This window comes from Drosophila gunungcola, assembly GCF_025200985.1.
Source record: "Drosophila gunungcola strain Sukarami chromosome 3L unlocalized genomic scaffold, Dgunungcola_SK_2 000031F, whole genome shotgun sequence".
Taxonomy (NCBI): Eukaryota; Metazoa; Arthropoda; class Insecta; order Diptera; family Drosophilidae; genus Drosophila; species Drosophila gunungcola.
Window position 1 is genome coordinate 1,068,970 of NW_026453183.1, and position 19,001 is coordinate 1,087,970.

The window sequence follows — 19,001 nt, forward strand, 5'->3', positions numbered from 1 at the left end:
ATCTTCGTAAATTTTCGAACTTCCCATACTTTCAAAACTGGAGGTGGGCAAAAACAACTAATTGGTGGGCAAAAGTGGGCAAAAAATGGGCAAACGACTCCGCTTTTCAAATTTCGAAAATTCGATTTTAGTCGACCCAACTTCTTTGAGCTTAATGGACCCTCATCAGCGTTTCATATAAACAAGAACTCTAGAACAGAGTTATTCTAGTGCTACTGAATATATGGTGTCATTTTAAGCGAAAACTTTTTAGTTTGACAATTTCTTAGTTTTGTCGGTACACAAAAATAACAATAATCATGATTTTATGCGCCCTGAGTTCCATAATAGGAAAGTGTATAGGGCGTGTGTTGTCTTACAGCGCGACCACTTAAATATTTGATAAATAGGATTGGAAACAGCTGCCGATGCAAGTCTGTCACGCCCATCACTACCTTCTCTATGGTTCTTTGTGTTTTTGTTAGAGTGTGCATCGGGGAGGAGGAATTATGCAAATTGTCATTTCAATATCACAGCGTTGAAAACAAAGCCAAGTTGAGTGATAAAATGGCGAGCAAACGGTGGAGTAGTTATCTAGCATTCCTTGTCTGATGGTTTTGTATGTTGCAAGCTTCATTGGTTGCACAGCTCCGAGCAGCAATGGTTGCAATGGGAGTTGTTGCATTTCATTGTTTTTTTTACTAAGAATATATAAAAATAGAATATATAAAAATTCTCGGTGCAATCTTTGCCGCCCAAAAGTTAAAACTCATTAACGCACTGTGTGTTGATAAGCATTCGGGTTTTAAAGGATGTTCAAAAGTTTTAGTTCTTCTAATACTAATAACGTATTGAAGGTACAGAAAAATTTTGTGAAAGCTTTTTGGTTTCTTAAATAAGCTTAGGTAAACGATATTTTAGTTGCATTCCTGTATAAACAAAGTAAACGTCCCGTTTTTAAATAAAAAAAGAAATCGAGTGATAAAAAAAAGGTTGGATAGTTAAGAACAAGCAAAAGTTCAAAAATACAGAAAGTTTATATTTTGTAATATAATAAAAAAGTTATTCAAAATGTACAAATTATTTAAGAAAAGTGCCTCAAAGAATGTAAGCTGTGTGTTATCTTACTGCATTTAAAAATTATTCTATCGATATAAAACTGACAGCACTGAATGCAAAATAGAAACTCGTCGGTTAGGAAATAAAACTAAATTTCGGCTTTATATTATGTAGCATTGGAATTATACTGATAATGTGGAATCTGCCTATTATAGTTTAATGTTAACACAACGTTTATGAAATGTTTAATATGTGTTTTTTTGCTAAATTTAAATAACAATTAAATTGTGAATTCCTTTTCGCTTTTAAACAGTACTCGCAAAGGAAATTTATGCGCGGCGGGCGCTGATAATTTACATATTATTGACTGGCAAATTGCAATTTTCTGGTATGAGTAATGGAATTTCTGGTATGTTAGGGTGCAACCGAATTAATATGTGTGCCGACTCAAAGGACACTTTTCCCACTACAGTTAACGGACAGGTCACTCTCACAAGCCAAGCCCTCCAACCTCGATATGGGTCTACTATGCTATGATTAGCTTCGATTTTCTCTTTTTAGAATTGCCTTTTTGCGTTGCTGATAATTTACGTGTAAACCATACAGGTATACAAACTTTGAAGTGGTGTCTGGGCTTTTCCTTTTACCAACCAAAATGATTTTGAATAATATTTTTGTTCTTACAAGTACCTTTCTGTTAAATCGTATCAGGAGATCACAGTTTATATTTTCCTTTACATAATGGGATTCTTAATTCTAACTTTGAATTCTGTAAGTTTTTTTTAGCATACCGATATATGTATGTGTATATTTACATATATTTTTTAATAAGGGTCGGAAAAGATTCGTCTTTAAATTTTGTGGCTTTTTGTGCTTTTTACCAGTAACCTGTATGTTTTTAAAGGAATAAATGTTTGTTAACTAGAAAAAAAAACTGTTGCTCGATCACACAATATAGAATTTACGGGTCGTGTAAACAACAAAGCATGCCGATTGATGCTTTTTTAAAATGCACAGCCTCAATGCATGAAACGATAATCTAATATTTGTCGCCGTTCGCCGGTAACTAATTTATTTGGTTTAAAAAAGTGAATTATCCCAATCGTTTGCACTTTCTTCCTTGCAATCGATTGTGTTAATATTGGTAGCGGGACACGCTGGTGGCCAATTTAATTACAATTTCCAATTAGCTAAATCAACACCGGGAACAGGTAAAAGCAGGCAAGCGCCGAGGGACGTTTGTTTTAATTGTATTTACAGCACTAAAGTGAGAATGATCATGTTTAGCAACTCAACAAATCAACCAGAACGGGAAAAAAAAGGTTGGATGTCGTTACAGAAATATAGGATTATAGAATATTCAATTCAAGCTTGTAAAAAGCTGAAACACAAACAACATTACAACTTAATACTCAGTTATATGGCGGTTAGTTTATTTCCGACTTTCATTTTGAGTATTTATCAGAATCTTTAATTCAATAATATTTATGTGCGTTTTCACCGACCACATTTGCATATTGTTTATGCTGAATTGCTTCAGAAATGTTAAATTCAGAAAACGTGAATAAACGTCAATAAATAATCAACGCCAAAAAATATATATAAACTTGCAAAGCTTATTAAATTTATGGGCATTTTGTCAGCCAGCGTCCGCATAATGAGTTGGGCAAAACAGAAGAGCGGGAAAATTATTTGTGTTGATGATTCCAATTGTCAGCTATTAATTCAAAGTCAACGTTGAGTGTCCATTCATCTATAGCAAAGCTTGGTTTAATGAGAGGAATATGATAAGTTGAGCTCCAAGTATCAAATGTAAGATTCAGGTCACCGACTTGCAGGTAGAGACAAAGTTGAAAAATCAATTTTTTCCTTTCACAGACTTCCACTAGGAGATAGAGCACCCACAATGCACCCAGTTGCACAAAAAATTGAATGAGACTCGGGCAGGGGTCTGCTCGTTTGCTGTAATTTCTAGCCACTTACATCATCTGGAACAAGTTTGCAACTCTATAAAGTTCGTTTCCACGTCTTAGCCGGGCCATTCATCTAACATCCAAAGCAACGAAGCCGTTAAGTGCCCTCCCAGCATACCACCCATACCAAGGAAAGAGTCCACCAAGTCGGAAAAGCCGCAAAAAGTAATATTCCAGAAAGAAAAGCGCAATCAGCTGATGAAGGAAAAGAAAGAGAAACAGATTTATAGCCAAGCACCAAAATGGGCGTAGTAAAACAAAAGCCTCGCCCGGCTGAACTCAAACCAATCTGTGAAGGGTGGGCACGTAAGTATGAAAGGTGAAGTTCTGAACTCAGGCAGTCAGATATCAGCTAACGAAGCGAATTTACATCAATCCTTCCCAGAGCTGCTTATTCCGCCTAACGACTTCTAGTCTAATTTTATTTCTATTCCATTTCGGTCCTTCACCTCATTAGCACGCAATTGATGAGAGCGAGAAGCACTTAGTGGAAAAATGAAATCTAGAAACGATCATTTTAAGGGGCTAACACAATATTAACTACAAAAAGAAAATTTGGTATTGGAATGGTGACTAACACGCGGCTTTTTCGTCTTTTGTCTCCATTTTGCTTGCAAGTTCAAGTCCGACGACACCAAAGATTAAATTGGTTATTCTTTTTGTCTGACAAACGTTCATCGGGAGTTCATCCCTGACGTCTGGCAACACTCCTAGTATTTTTTCCATCGATCTGAGTACCATCGTGCAAAAAGGCACTGTCGTAAAGTGTTTGCCGGTTATTTGCCTCTCGCTTTCTCTCATAGGCGGCGAACGGTTTTCGTCGATCTGAGTACTAGGCTTTAAAAAAAATCCCAAAAATGGCCTAATTTTTCGTGAGTAATGGGGCCTTGAAGAAGAAAGATCCTGGTAAGTAGAATTTTTGTGATAAAAGAAATTTTAATTTTGCTTGTTAATAAGTTTGCTGGGAGCATAGTGCCGGTAGACAGTGAGTAAAGCCGAATTTTATGCGTAATTCATTTCTTATTTAAATTGTCAGAACCAAAAAGGGAGTCGTATTGAACCACCGTTAAGAATTCGCAATCTACATTTTTGATTTAAGTTTTTTATTAAAAAGATTTTGTTGTGATCTTATTGTATGAATTTCTTATTGTATGAATTTCTTGCCTAGCCTCCAGCTGAAATGGCCGTTATTGAAAATTTCGAGTATAAAACTTATGCTTGCACTGTGTGTGTTATTTTACGAACCCTGATATTAACTTATAGTAATAATTTTTTTGGCTAAAATTTGGGACACAGCGCGGTCGTCTACCAATGAGTAGGAAATTAATCAAAAAGAACCAAAACTATTTATATATAATACTCCCTATATTAGAAATTGTAAATTGTAAAATTATTTTACTCCAAAACAGGGGAGTAGGCTATTGTTTTATAAAATTTATTGGCCTTCTGGGCCACCGAAGACTCGACTAAATATGAAATTTGAATGTGGCTTTTTAGATAAGTTGTATGGAAAAGGTTGATGACCCACCTTTAAAAAGAATTCGTTAACCTAATTTGATACACTACCAACACAACACAAGTCCAATATAATTGTAAAATTAATCAATTATAAAGCGTTTTGAAAAGCCTTTTTTTGCCCACACAGCTTAGAGTACGCATCACCATTACTGAAGGACGACACGTCTGTGTATTTAAAAAAAATTGCTAAACCCAAATTATGCACAGACACGACCCAAGACAGGGCCGAAAGAGATGAACAAAGTACCTTTGCCAGATCACATCACAGTAGTCGAAGTAAACAGAAGCCTAACCTTCTATGGCCTCTCACCTGTTCGACTAAGTCCTCATCTGTTTCGATTCTATCTTTTTTGACTGCTGCACTGCCCGGCCTGACATCCTGTTTGACGTTCCGCTGCTCCTTGACGTTGCCGATACTCCTCCGTAGCTTGGACTTGCTTCCGACGCCCCTGATCTTAGGATGGCGATTGCGAAGGCCACTTGAAGTCGCTGGGCTTTCTGCCAGGGGGCTCAACGGCACCGTGGAGCCGGCAGCTGCCGGAGGGACCCGACGCTTCGTCGTCAAAGGCTTTAAACTCTGGGGCATTTGGGCGAATTTATACTGAAGTAAGACTCAATGAAGCTGAGGCTGCCGCCTCGTGCAGAGCACTGAACTTAAGCCTTCCCATCCCCCACATTCCCGTCAATGTCCTACGCATGCTGCCCTGCTGATAATATCCATTAAATCACCCATGGGCGGTAAGTAATCTGATTAACGGCCAGAGGCAGGGTCAGCGAGTGGGAAAACTTAAGTGATGCCATATGGACAAATTTTGTATTCCATCGAAAAACATCCTCTGTCTGAACTGCCACTTACAGGACTTCGGCTTCCATAGTTGTGGAACCCGACAGTAAGAAACAACAGCAAGGACCAAACTTAACACTTTGTTGCAAATGCAATTTCAAATGTGTTTCACCGAAATGTAGAGGCATTTCAATTTTAAAAGAATTCTTTTCAGGGGGCCGAGGAAGGTAAATTGGTGCAATGACCAGTGTGAGAACTGCGTTGGTTGGCTGCAAAACCACAGCGCATTGGGTTTTCAGCCTGACCAGAGGTGGGGAGCACAAAACATTACCTGAATTTGAGGTGACAAACAATATTGGACTTTAAACTCCCATACTTCTACATGCGATTTCACAGATGCTTTTGAGTATTTAATACCCTTGCAATAGATATTCTAATTTTGGACAGAAAGTTGTCAAATTGCCTTCTCCGTCACTGTATTCATTCTTGATTAGCGTTCATCGCGCAAAATGTCTTACACCAAGAACGGATAGAACTACCATATTCTTTTAACCACTCTCCATCTTTTTCTCCGTTAATAGAATTTAAAAAAAAATGGTTTTTATTAGCTTTTATAGAAACAATCAATTCGTATATAGGATTGCAGGGTATAAAAACCTTCCAAAAATATCATATTCAGAACCATACATTCAAGTTTCACATTCTATGAAAGCTTTGCGGAAAAAGTTTTAGCTGCCAGCTCAGAAAAGAGTCGGGAGGAGCAAAACAAAGCACAATCATAAACAGACAACTCTCTTTTACAGGGACTGCCAATGAAAACTTTTTTAATTTGGATTTATAAACCTAAGTAACGTTGGCAATTGCCGCACAAAGCCTGAGGTGTTTAAATAGTAGCGGCGGGTGCAGGTCCGAGCAGTTAGAGATAGCCAGGGTCAGTAAAAAGTGAACCTGAAAATCCAACCGAAGTGCAGTGCATCTGATTTTGGCTTTTGGGTTTTTAAGCAGCTGCTGCCATGTGCCCGAGTGCACTGCTAGCGCTCAAAGCCAGCTCCTGGACGCACAACTCTCTTGCAAAAATGTTTCCAAATATTCTGTTGGACTTTCCCTGCGCTTTCCTGAGACTCCCACTTTCTCGAGCCTCCCACACAGGACTAACTGAATTTGTATATGCAATCCAGACATTAGCACAGCTTATACTTCCGCCGCACGACCTCCCATCACTTGCATACAAAAATTGCCAAAAACTGCAAGCTCAAAGTGGAATTTTGCTTCTTGCACTGGGGCGTGGGTAGGTGCGCTGTGTATAGCTATATATATATATGTATCTGGCAGATACGAGCCACAGTTATTTTTATAAACTTCTGGCTTCTGCTTCGTCCTTTTGCGTACTGCCCGTTTATCTGGCTAAGGACCCGGGACAGACAATGTAGTATTGGCCAGTCAAATAAAATTCGTGTCATTCCGCCTTACATTCACTGCACACAAATTTGTTCGTGAATGGAAACTGGAGTTTGAAATGGTGCATACTTTTCGGCTTGGTGGAACACAGCCAGCAATCTGTCGTTGCTGAATCTTTTTAGTTAGATTGCAGAGATTATGCAGAAAATTAGACTATTGAAAATAAAATATATTAGGCGTATTTTTGCCCGAACTATGTGAGGCAGACAATTGCGAATATATATTGTGGATCAGGACAGATATGTGTACTAGATAAGTATTTTTTAAGGAATCGCTTAATATGAGGAAATTTTGACATGAATTGACATTTTTTTTCGGAAATACTTTTAGATTTCCGCTTGATTTTCTCTGACTGTCACCAAAAGCAGCGAATCTGAAGTCTGAAGTATTCGTGTGCTGGTAGCTCTTGATAAGCATGCCAAACATGCTGTTGACACAGACAGGACCAAATAGCGACCGCACATATCAAACAATCTCGCAGTGGGGGCCTTTAAGCTGCTGCGGCAGGCAAAAAATTATGAAGAGTGGATGCGAGGGGCAGTACCATTACCCACCCTTCCGAAATAATGTTTCGTTACTCATCTCGCTCGTGTCCTTTTATCGGGGGCCATTTTAATTGTTTTTACAAGGGCTAATCCCCCTTTCTACGCCCTTAAATCCCCAATTGCTTTGCACTCAGAATAAAATTTGCGTTTTGATTAGACTAGAAAGGTTTTTTTATTTTATCTATTTGACCTATGTGTTGTTTATACTTTAACAGCAAAATATTCATAGTAGTGATATAAATGATGACGAAATCAGTTAAAGCAAGAATGGAAATAAAATTCGGTAAGCCGAAATTCATATTCATAAACAACAAAATCGTCTATAAAACGATTTATGTGTATATGTTTAAAATCAAAAAAGCTATTTCGATTTACCGTAGAATTTTTCAATTTAATAGTGTTTCGTTATTTACGTTTTTATAAAATTAAAACAGTAATTTTAAAACAGTAAACCATTATACCTAGGAGTATATAAACTTAAAAGCAATGAAGTTTTGGTTTCAAGTTCCGATCTGGCCTGCTCCGACTTATGTATATACAAGATGCAATAGAAATACGAATTTTTTGATTTTTTATTCAAATAGCTTAATAGCTTAGCTGAGAGTCTAGATTGCGTAGAAACGGACTAAGGGACAGACGGAAATGGCTAGATCCACTCTGGTACTGATACTGGTCATAATATTATGGTTGCAAAATTTTAATTGATATTAGAATACCCTCTGCATGCAATAAAAACATCCCTTTCTTGGCTTGAGTAGAGTTCTCCCACCAGACTGCCGACCACAGATATTTCGAGCCCTATGATCTTCCTGGCATTGAGGGAACGTGATCCAAACAAATTTTAAAAAATTATTAAATATTAAAATGAGCGATGAGGCTCATTTCCACCTCAGCGTACGTGAACAAGTCTAACTTCCGCACCTGGGGCACCAAAAGCCCACAAGTGATGCACCATGAGCCATTACACCCGTTCAAAGTGACTGCATGGTGCGCTGCTCACGCTGGAGGTGTCATCGGGCCGTGTTAGCCGAGTTTTTTCTGCCGCAATTGGACGAATTAGGACTGGAGTACATGTTGTTCCAACAGGACGAAGCAACGGCACAAACTGCGCGAGCCACAACCGAAGTTCTTGCTCTGGCCCGCAAGATTGCCCGATTTAACCGTTCCAGGCTTTTATCCAGACCCTGAAAGCCCTCAAGGACATCTTGCGACACAAGTGAGAGAATCTGAAGATGTCATATAAAAAGCCCGAATTACAATTATTGTCCATGCTACCAACCCAAATTGCATATCTACTATATTGTGTACCGTGGAATAAAATTAATTAATCGTTTAAAGAATTCATGTATGATCTCAATTGAATAAAAATAAACAGTCCGTCCATTAATGAAGAATTGTTGTTATCTACTTTAGAGATTGCTTAGCATTTAAGGAATTCGTTGTTTGATTCGATAGGGATACGTTACATTTTAGTTTACACAACTCTTTCATAGATCATTTTCTCGGAGTGTTAAACCATTTTTTCCTAAAAAAAAAAGGTATGGAACGTTGACTGCAGCTTCTTCCAGCTCTTGATGATTTTGTAGTGGTTAGTGTTCTTGGGGGTGGTGGTTATAACTTCACGTAGCACAAGTTGCAATCATTATCATCCCATTCCATTTACCTCCGCTGGTTTCGGTCGTCTTATCATCATACTCGTAAACTCCTGCGCTTTGTGGTCATGTTCATTCTGCACGTTTTATACACGTTTTTTTGGGTCTGCTTGTGCAACATGCTTTTCAATTTCTTTTACATCCACTTCTCAAAGGAAGTACAAGCACTGGGCCCTCACAGTTTGTGAAGCAAGGGTCTAACATTATAATTCAACTAGGGTAATGAACGGAAAGGGCGGATCGGTCGACTATATCATATAGCAACGCAGTAAAGAAGACCATAAAAACAATGGAAATGTTAAAAAAAAATTTCTTTTTTCTTTTTCTGTCCCTCCGTCTGTCCGTACGTCTGTCCGTCCGTTTCTACGCAAAATAGTCTCTCAGTTTTAAAGCTATCTGCATAAAACTTTTCCAAAAGCTGTCTTTCTATTGCAGATATTACATAAGTCGGAACGAGCCGTATCGGACGACTATAGCATATAGCTCCTATGGGAACAATCGGAAAAAATTAATGAAAAAAAATTTAAGTTTGCTGTTTTTTGATTTTTTTTTAGTTCTTCGACATATATATTTTATCAAATTTATTTTGTAAATTTGGTTTTTAATTCTTTTTGACTTGTTAATAATTTTACAGTTCAGAATTACGCTTTTAATTTTATTAAATGTCATAACGCTGCCATATGAACTATCAATTAATTGAGCTGCAAATGTTTTTAAACATATTCGCAAGTAAATCATAATTTAAATGTTTTCAAGAATATTTAATTTTTCCAATAGCTGCAAGGGTATACGTACTTCGACTTGACGAATTTTTTTTAAGTTTTTTTAAGTTTTTTTTTTCATATTTTACATTTACCGTTTTTGTTTAGCTTTTTTATAAAAATTAAGCATTTTTTGCGAGAGGCTGAATAGGTCAAGAGTGTTTTACGGTTTGAACGGACACAAAAGAAGAAAATAAGGGCTATAAGAATTAATCAATTAATTAATTCAATATATAGCCCCTGCATGTGCTTGAGCTTTTACCGGGATATGAAGTAGGATGAGAGGTTGCCGGGACTCACGAAAAGTACAATCACAGACAGTCCTACAATGAGATGAAAGGCTGTTCGTGAACCTTTCTGTCAGCGGTCAATATTTCCATTCATAAAGCGACCACAAAGAAAAACAGAAAGGACCACCTTTCCAACTTTCTATTTTGGGACACACACGTACGATTTCTATACGATTTCTTTTTCTAGGAGAAAAAGAAGACTGATATTTCCTTCAACTGCTCGATGTAACTCCTCAAAAAATCAAGGAAATTCAATTTGTTGAAGTGGCGCATCTGTGTCATTTCAGACATGAAACCCTCGACCTTTTCCATCGAATCGCAAGAAATGCGTAAGGTGTTCCGCGTGTTCCGTAGTGAATATGCAAAAGATTTCAACAATTACATTACGCTCCAATAGAATTTGCTAAACATGCGGATAAACGGCAATTCGTGGACGAAAAAATACAGCTTTTGGAAGTTTGAAAATGTGTTCAAAATGAACACATTGGCATTGCTACTGCTAATCAGTCGTAATATATATAAAATTATGTTCTGCTCGTTTTATTTTGAATTTCTTTAAAGAGTTATGATTGGATTTCCAGCTCGCAGTCGACTTGGTAAAACGCCGGGAAGCGGTTCCCAGATTGGAACTGACCCAGCTGTGAGTCTGACAGTATCCGTCACTACACCAAGTCAGTCGAATTTGAATGCCAAATTATTTTTTCCCTCCATTCTGTGTTCCATGTGCGTCACTAGCGTAAGAAAGACACTTGCACCTGCGAGGGGGAGGTGTGCCTGTCAATGCTAAACTTGTTAATATGATATGTAAGTAAAGCGACAGCTGTTACCTGTATCAAGCACGAGCGCTTTCTGTAGAAAAATATATCCTGGACTCATTTGGAAAGGGTATTAAAACGAAACCGTTTTTCATGTAACCAATATATTATCATTTTAAATAAGTTAGATATGGAATGCCTAAGGTTGTATATGAAGCAAACGACCAATATAATATAACCGGAACGAAAGCAAACTTCGAGAAGCCAAAGTTTAAACAATCCTGTAGCTTTAACAAAAATCTAGTTCTATACAACGATTACATACCAATTTGTATAGCGACTAAATAATATAATATAATATTTTATATAGCTGCTACAGAAAAATGTGTCTACAGGCTGTGTTTTAAAAAGTTCGGCTGTTGGCTTTTATGCCCTTGCAGTTACTCTTATTGGACCTTTTCGAGACCCATAAAGTATCTATATTCCAAATCTGCATCACTAGGAAAGTCTGTCCGTCCTTCTGCCCGTCCGTACGTCTGTCTGTCCGCCCTTCCGTCCGGTCGTCCGTTTCTACGCAAACTAAACTCTCAGTTTTAAAGCTATCTGCAGAAACTTTTCCAAAAGTTGTCTTCCTTAGTCCAAAGTGATCAAGTGAAAATATGAAAAAAATGTGTAAACACATTTAAGATGTGTGTTTAAAGGTCTAATCAAACTGAAATAAAATCAATATTTCTAATCAGTACTACTTTTTCTGAATTAAATAAGTTATAATCGTGTTTAAGATTTTAAAACCAGATTGCGAACTTCATCCCAAATTATAACTCGTCTATAATTGGGTTGAAAGAGATTCCTGTGGCAGACCCGGTAAATTGTTGAGTTTTGGCTCGAAACTTAGCTCATTGTGATTCAGTGTGAGTTCATAAAATTATTCCCCTACTGCATGGCTTCCCTCTGAGGAACGACAATGCATAATAATGCAGTTTATGTTTTATGATTATAATAAATACTGTTAAATACTGCCAGTCATTTGCCAGCTTCCATTTATGCAGGTAGTGTGGGCATACCATTTGCTGTACAAGCGGATAGGACGATACATATTCTTGGCCATGCAATAAATCCATTTGTACCACTGGATTTAATGCTCAAATTTGCCTGTCACAAAAGCAGCCATAGTGAAAGTCAGCGTCAAAAAAAGAAACATGCAATATGCATATGCTAAGTCGTTAGCAACGCCTATGCTGTACTCCAAAGGACTCCGCACCGGAAAAACATGCACGTATTGTTGTTATTCGATTCCCGAGACATGCTGATTTTCAAATAACTGTTGGGAAATACCTTAAACATGTATATCTTTGTGCATTTCATAGTAGGTCTAGGATGTTTTTGTAAAATGTGTCAAAAAAACCTGAACCTCGAATTTGATATTTTAAAGGAAATTATCTAGCAAGACAGAAAAAAACTGTGCTTGTTTTATAATATCTATTATGTATACAACTTGGCTTCTTTAGTCAAACAATCAACCAAATATTGAAAATAGTTTGCTTTTTATGGAAGATGACAACCTTAAGGAGAAATTTGAGGTAGGCGATATACAATAGAAAATTGCAAATTTTGTAATAGTTTAAGTTACTATAGAATGCCAACGTAGAATATAACTCCGCCTTGTTGTCTTTTGAATTTTGCGGATATGTATAAAGCGCTACAGAGCTCGTATACTATACATCAAAGGACAGGAGGAAACATGAAGTTCTCTACCGTTGAAATTCGCGCAATTTTACAGTTTTCCCTCGTTAAAGGCAAATCCGGTAGAGAAACGTTCTATTAGATTAATGGTGTTTTGGGGGATGTTACTCTATCACTTCGAACTGCGGTTGAATGGTTTCGACGATTCAGAGCCGGGCTCTCAGTTTTAAAGCTATCTAAATAAAACTTTACCAACTTTGTCCTTCTGTGGCAGGTAGTAGATATATAAAACGAACGAGTCGAATCGGACTTAATCATATTGCTCTCATAGAACAATCGGAAAAAAGGAAACAATTTATAACTTGCTATTTTTTATTTTGTTTTAGTTCTTTGAGAAAGTCATGGTTTATCATTTCAGAAAAAATTAAAAAAAATTACCTTTTCTTTTTTTTATTGATTTGTTAATGGTTTGATAATCAGAATAACCCTTTTATTTTAAACTTTGGCTTGCCGAAGTAACTTCCTTTCTTCTTTAACCATTAAACACCATTAAAGTCTTTAGAATATGACGTCACAGCTGAAAACTCTGATTTCACAAAAATTTAAAATTCAAGTGCATCTAAAAATATATATCTTCAATGGAACCAATTTTCATTTCTCTTGCAATCTTGTGGATAATTAAAAAAAAAAATTTAATATTTTAAAGTTTGTAATCAAGGCAAATTTAGTTTTAAATTTAAAAAATCTTTATGCCGAAATACACGTTTGAAATCAAACTATTAAAATTGTACGCGCTTTTATTTATTTTCCTAGGTTTCTCTCTAGGTTATCGGAATCCTAGCACAACTAAAAAGAAACTTTATGCATAGGACTTGGACTCGAAATGGGACTTAGCACAAACTACATGCCGTATACGTGTTGTAAAAGAAGCAAACTTCAAGTGAATAAATCTAGGTCAGATTGCAGTGACCTGAGCTCCAACGAGCAACCCATAATGAGGAGCATGAAATGCCCAAGAAATGAGTCTTTCAAAAGTAACATGTAAGGTATGCCGTCAGTAGTAGCAGAAATAGAACGGTTTAAGGTTAACACTCTAGGGGAAATCGTTCCCCAAGTTAAAGCTGTCTTTTTTGGGTAACCAACTTAAATATTCATTCATTTCATATTAAAAGTGTATACACTTTTTTTAAAACAATTTTGTTTAGTATATGTCAGTGCAAAGAATAAGTGCACTTGTGCTCGCACAATCAAGTAAATTAAAGTCATTACCAGACGTTTTTACCTATGTAAAGAAAACTAAAGAGCGAAAACAGTATGACACAGCTTTCATCCATCATAATACAACAAAGTTCAATATTATTTTAAAACGACCTGCTCACGACAAGAATGGAAGCAAACTTCAGCAAGCTTCTTGCAGCTATTGCACAAATGAAATATTCTTTAAAACATTTAAATTTTGAATTATATTCATATAGGTTTAAAAAAGTGATGTCTACCCAAAAACAATAACATGTTAACTTGCATTTGTGTGCGTAAGAGAAATGCTATGCCGAAGCCAAACCTTTTACAGTGTCGTAGTCGCGACAGAGAGCCGGCAGAGCAACTCGCTGACTCGCGAGTCGTCCGCGTGGACAACACTGGTTTAAAAACATTGAAGCTATGATGATTTTCACCACAATTATTGGTGCGTCCGTAAGGCTGACATATAATAGAGTTTTCAGATTTGAGTAAAATTAAATGCGTAAATCTGAACCGTAAACCCATTATTATGCCCAGCAGAATTAAAAAAAGTAATGCTAAAATTGTTACTCAATCTATATTTTATTTTAATATTCCGATTGTTTCCATAGGAGCTATATTATAAAGTCGTACGATATTAATCAAACTGTAATTCTGACATAATAAACCATTACTATATATCGAAAAACTAAAAAAAAATTAAGAAACAGCAAAGTTCTAAATTTTTTTCATTTAAAACTGACAGACGTGACTAGATCGACTCTTCTAGTGATGCTGATCAAGAATATATAAACTTTATAGGGTCGGAAGTGTCTTTTTCACTACGCTGCAAACTTCTGACTGAAATTATAATACACTGCAGAGTGGTATAAAAAGTATGGTAAATATCTTAAATAAAAGCTAGAGAAATTTTGTATACCCTTACAGAGAGTAATATATTTCAGTCAGTAGTTTGAAACGCAGTAATATAATTATTACATTTGTGTATTTTCCACGTGAAAAGCTTTCGCAAAATTGGCGGGTTTTTAAAAGCAATCTTATATAATTTGTCTCTCGGCTGAAAAAATGCTATACAAATAAGCTTTTTATTTTCTTGTTCACTATCTCTATTCACAGGAGGAGCCGCTATAAACGTCATTTAATGTCGATAGTATGGTGTGACTTAATAGTGTGCAGGCTTTTAGGACCATATTTTAATACTTTGGAATACAGCTGTATTATACTGCTAACATGCAATATTAAAGATGTATTTAGTTTCCATTTCCATAAGATATAGAATTTTCTTCATATTGGTAACAATGTCTAGTATTCGACTGACATAATTATGTGAGAAGAAGTGCAGGTACGTATTCTAACTATTTGCTCTTGAAACGTGTCAAAAATACAATACTGATTTTGGGAAGCCGATGTTTATATACTCTCGATTTACCGTTAAATATTCGTTAGATAAAGCCGTTAGCGGTAAAATATGTAACAGGTAATCGTATGTAACAGGTAACGGGATTCGTTCCGGAAACTAAAAAAGCTAGAGATTTGAAATGCAGATTCCTTTCATTTTTGCACAGTGCAAGTTTATTGCAAAACTAAACTTCAATTGTTTTTTGGGGGAATATTTAGTTTATAGTTTATTGGCTGAGTAACGGGTATCTAATAGTCGGGGAAATCAACTATACCGTTCATTTTAGTTTTTTTTTGTAATTGTCCCCGTAATTCCTCCTGAATCAATTGATTTTCTAAAATTCTCAGTATTACACATTGTTAAAACAATTCCTTTTCATCGGTGCATAACATTTTATGGTACATCCTGCAACATATTTTTAATATCCATGTTTTTTTTTTCTCCTAACAAAAGACCCTTATGGTTAAGATGAAGTTAAAATTCAGTTCAATTTAAAAAAAAAAAGGTTATTAACTTTTTTTATGACAGTTATATTTTTGGCAAAGGTGTATTATAATATTTGTATTGATTAAAAACGACACAGTAAATTAACAAGAACAGAAAATGTTTTGTATTTCAAGCCGACAATCAATATCCCTCTGGCTAATGTCGCGTGTCGAAACAACTAAAAATTCAATTTTAACGCCTCTGCAAGATGCACAACACACAGAATAAGTTCCAATGAGATTGACAAGCTCGACAATGCTTTTCCACCCAGGCAGAAATTGTAACAACAATTCAATCGCGGCCATCAAGAGGGGGTGCGGAACTTATACCTGACGACCAAGTCGTAGTACATCGCGTCACAATTAACTATGTTATTTTGTATGTATGTTGTATTGTCGATAAGGGGGCAGGATTATGATCAGTGTAGGGAAAGGTACTAGTTTATTGGTAAGGTAAAGTAAAAAGTATTTGTGAAAATAAGTACGTCGGTAAGGTAAAAGGTTTGCAATTTTTCAAGTATCTTTTTACGGTAAAATGTACACAAAAGGTAAAAAAAATTAATTAAATACAATTTTTTTAAATCATTTTTTTAATACAATTTTTTTTAATTAATCATTTTGAGGTCAATTTGTTCTTCACGAAGTTGCAGTTGAATTATGATGTTTTATTTACGCTTTGGCAATTAAGTCTGGTTGAAGATGCATGTAAAAATAAATAAAAATTGAATTTTTTGGTATCAAACTAATTTAAAAACAAAAATAAATAAAACAAGAGAGAAGGCTATAGTCGAGTTTCCCGACTATTTGATACCCGTCGCTCAGCCAATAAACTTCAAATTAAGTATTCCCCCTACAAAACAATCGAAGTTAAGGTGGCGCCATCTGTCGAACTCCAAAGACAAAACTAGAAGCTAAGTGCGAGCAGCACCCCCACCTCCCGCTAACAGTTATTTTGTTTTGTGGCTCTACTGCAGCGATTACCGGAAAGCAGCGGCCGAGCAGCGGCAGAGCGGCGGCAGGATCTAACAAATATCAGAGTGACGAGAGAGACGTGTTTACTAGTTCACGATTTGTGGGCGTTAAAGTGGGCGTGGCTCCGTTTTGAAATAAACTTGCGCTGGGTAGGAAATAATAGAATTTGCATGCCAAAACCCAAATCTCTAGCTTTTATAGTTTCTGAGATCTCGATCGACCCGGCTATTGATCCTGATCAACGAAAACAATATACCCTTTTAATCTACGAGTAACGGGTATATATTTCCGTACCCAAACACCTAACACGGCATGTTCTTAAGATAAATACAAATCTTTACCTTGTAAGGTAAAAAGCAGCCTTCCATGTTTTACCTAGACTAGGTATAAGGTACCAAAAATTATTCCCAGGTACGTACCTAGGTACATCACAACACTGGTAGAGATTGACACGGGTCTGACGTGTTATTGATTGAAAAGAGCGTGGGTACTGCAGTAGCCCCTTGGAGCGCCAGCTCACCTCCTCCAGTTAATGCCCAGTGGCCACATCAAGATTAATTATTAACAAGTTGCTGAGGCGGAACTGAGGACATTTCGATTGATTTTCCAGGGTAGTTTCGGGCTTTCTAGGACACTGGCCTACTTGAAACGTAATCTAGCGAGAGAAAATTGATGTCATGGCCATATCAAGAACTTTTTGCTTATGCTTATTCTCGTCCTTTCCTTATCTCCCGAAAGCGTGAACGACTGTGTCAACACAAATTCCATTAATATGGGACCAAATTACCATTAGAGAACACTTCCGCTGAACAAATCCGTGATGTCTCTGCCCGCCCACCTGCGTGCCGTTCCCACTTCGCCGATTAAAAGTCAACAGGGATTGTATGGGGAAACCCCGCACAAGCGGCCACGGGGGTTGCCACAAATTGCAGAATACTTCTTTGTCGCTTATCGATTTTTTCGCTCCTTCGTCTGGTGCCCACCCGCCCCCTTGATTTCCTTTGTTGTGCTTTGGACTTCGCAGAGTGTTTTTCGGCCCAGGACTCACCACCAGCCACAAGTTGCAGACGCCGAATAAGCCCCAATTCCCGCAAAGGTATTCGAAATATCTTCAAAGTCTTACCCCAGATCCGCCTCTGGAAGGAACTCACCTCGATAACGCTGTCGCTGCCCAGGCCGCAGATCTTGCTGCTGACCAGTATCTGCTGCTGCTGTTGCTGCTGCTGCTGCTGCTGCTCCAGCTGATGCTTCCGCTGCCTGCGCTGATGCCTACGGGCCGCCACTGCCTCCGCCGCGGTGGGAGCTAGTCGAAGGCCTCCCCCGCCGGGGGCGATGATTACGTCGTCGTCGTCGTAGTCCTCGTCCAGGCCCAGAGCCGGGGGCACGTTCACACTGAGCGCGGCCACATCCGCGTCCGCGTCCGCAAGCGCGTCTAGTTCTGCGTCTATGTCAGCCGCCGTGTCCGGCAGCAAGTCCAAATCGCTGTGGAAACTCAAATCGAGGTCTTGGGGCAACTTGACGTACTTATTGTGGTTTTTCATTGTTGCTGCCTGTCATGAGTCATGAGGCCGAGGCCGCGCGGTGATTACGGGGACGAGAGGCCGCAAACCAAAACAAAAATAATCACACGGGCACAATCGATTTTTCCGCGTCAACAACGGCCCGAACGGTAGCACATAGTTAAGCTTTCGAATCGGAATGCGCGTTTGATTGCGTCCAACACCTTCGCAGGCTGCCTTTAGTGTGGCCACGCTTGGACCGACGCAATTGGCCTTCACCGAAAATGTACTAAATTGGTATCCTTAAAAATAACAGCCGCTTCGGTGACTGCCTGTTACGAATATTTTACTGTAAAAGATTATTTTACTGCAATGTATTTTTACGTTATTCAGCATCTTTCCACCTTATACTATCTGCTATAGCTGCCCATTCACACAGGCACACGCTGTTACCAAAGCCTACGAGAATTAAACAAACCTACAAAGCCTAGTACTTAAAACGACGAACAGTTACGCCAGCGTAAAGTTTATTCTTTTAAGAGTGACCAAAGTTTTTTTCTTACGGTCTTACTGTCAGTCAGCTGGGCTTGTCGACAAATGCAAAACAATTCGAATTTAACCCGCCAGCTTGCAGCTATATATAATAAAAAAAAAAACAAAAATTGCGTATAAATGGATCGGGAATATTTTGTAGTCAACATTGTATTACATTTTGCTGAGTTCTTTGGTTTTTCCGTCCATTTTTTGATCCGACAAATAATATGCTCTGCTAACTTAAACCTCAAAAAATTAAATTATTTATTCTTAACGCCGGGGCCTGGTGTTCGTTCACCCAGAGAAATCTGGCAACGTTTTGCAATTTTCTGGTATTATTTTTCGTCGATCTGAGTACCGGAGTGAATAAAGGCACGCCAGTTATTTGCCTCTTGCTAGTACTAGGCGTAAGCCTG

The 19,001-nt window shown here is 37.6% G+C and overlaps 1 protein-coding gene across 1 annotated transcript in view; it reads right to left on the minus strand.

The window, feature by feature from the left end:
- The window catches only part of LOC128260222 (calcium-transporting ATPase type 2C member 1-like), a 43,953-nt gene extending 25,581 nt beyond the window's left edge, over window positions 1–18,372 (minus strand). Inside the window, 1 exon segment of the mRNA XM_052993031.1 lies at window positions 17,704–18,372. Within this exon segment, the coding sequence (XP_052848991.1) occupies window positions 17,704–18,093 (390 nt within the window). The 5' untranslated portion in view covers window positions 18,094–18,372.
- Window positions 18,373–19,001: the final 629 nt, after the last annotated feature.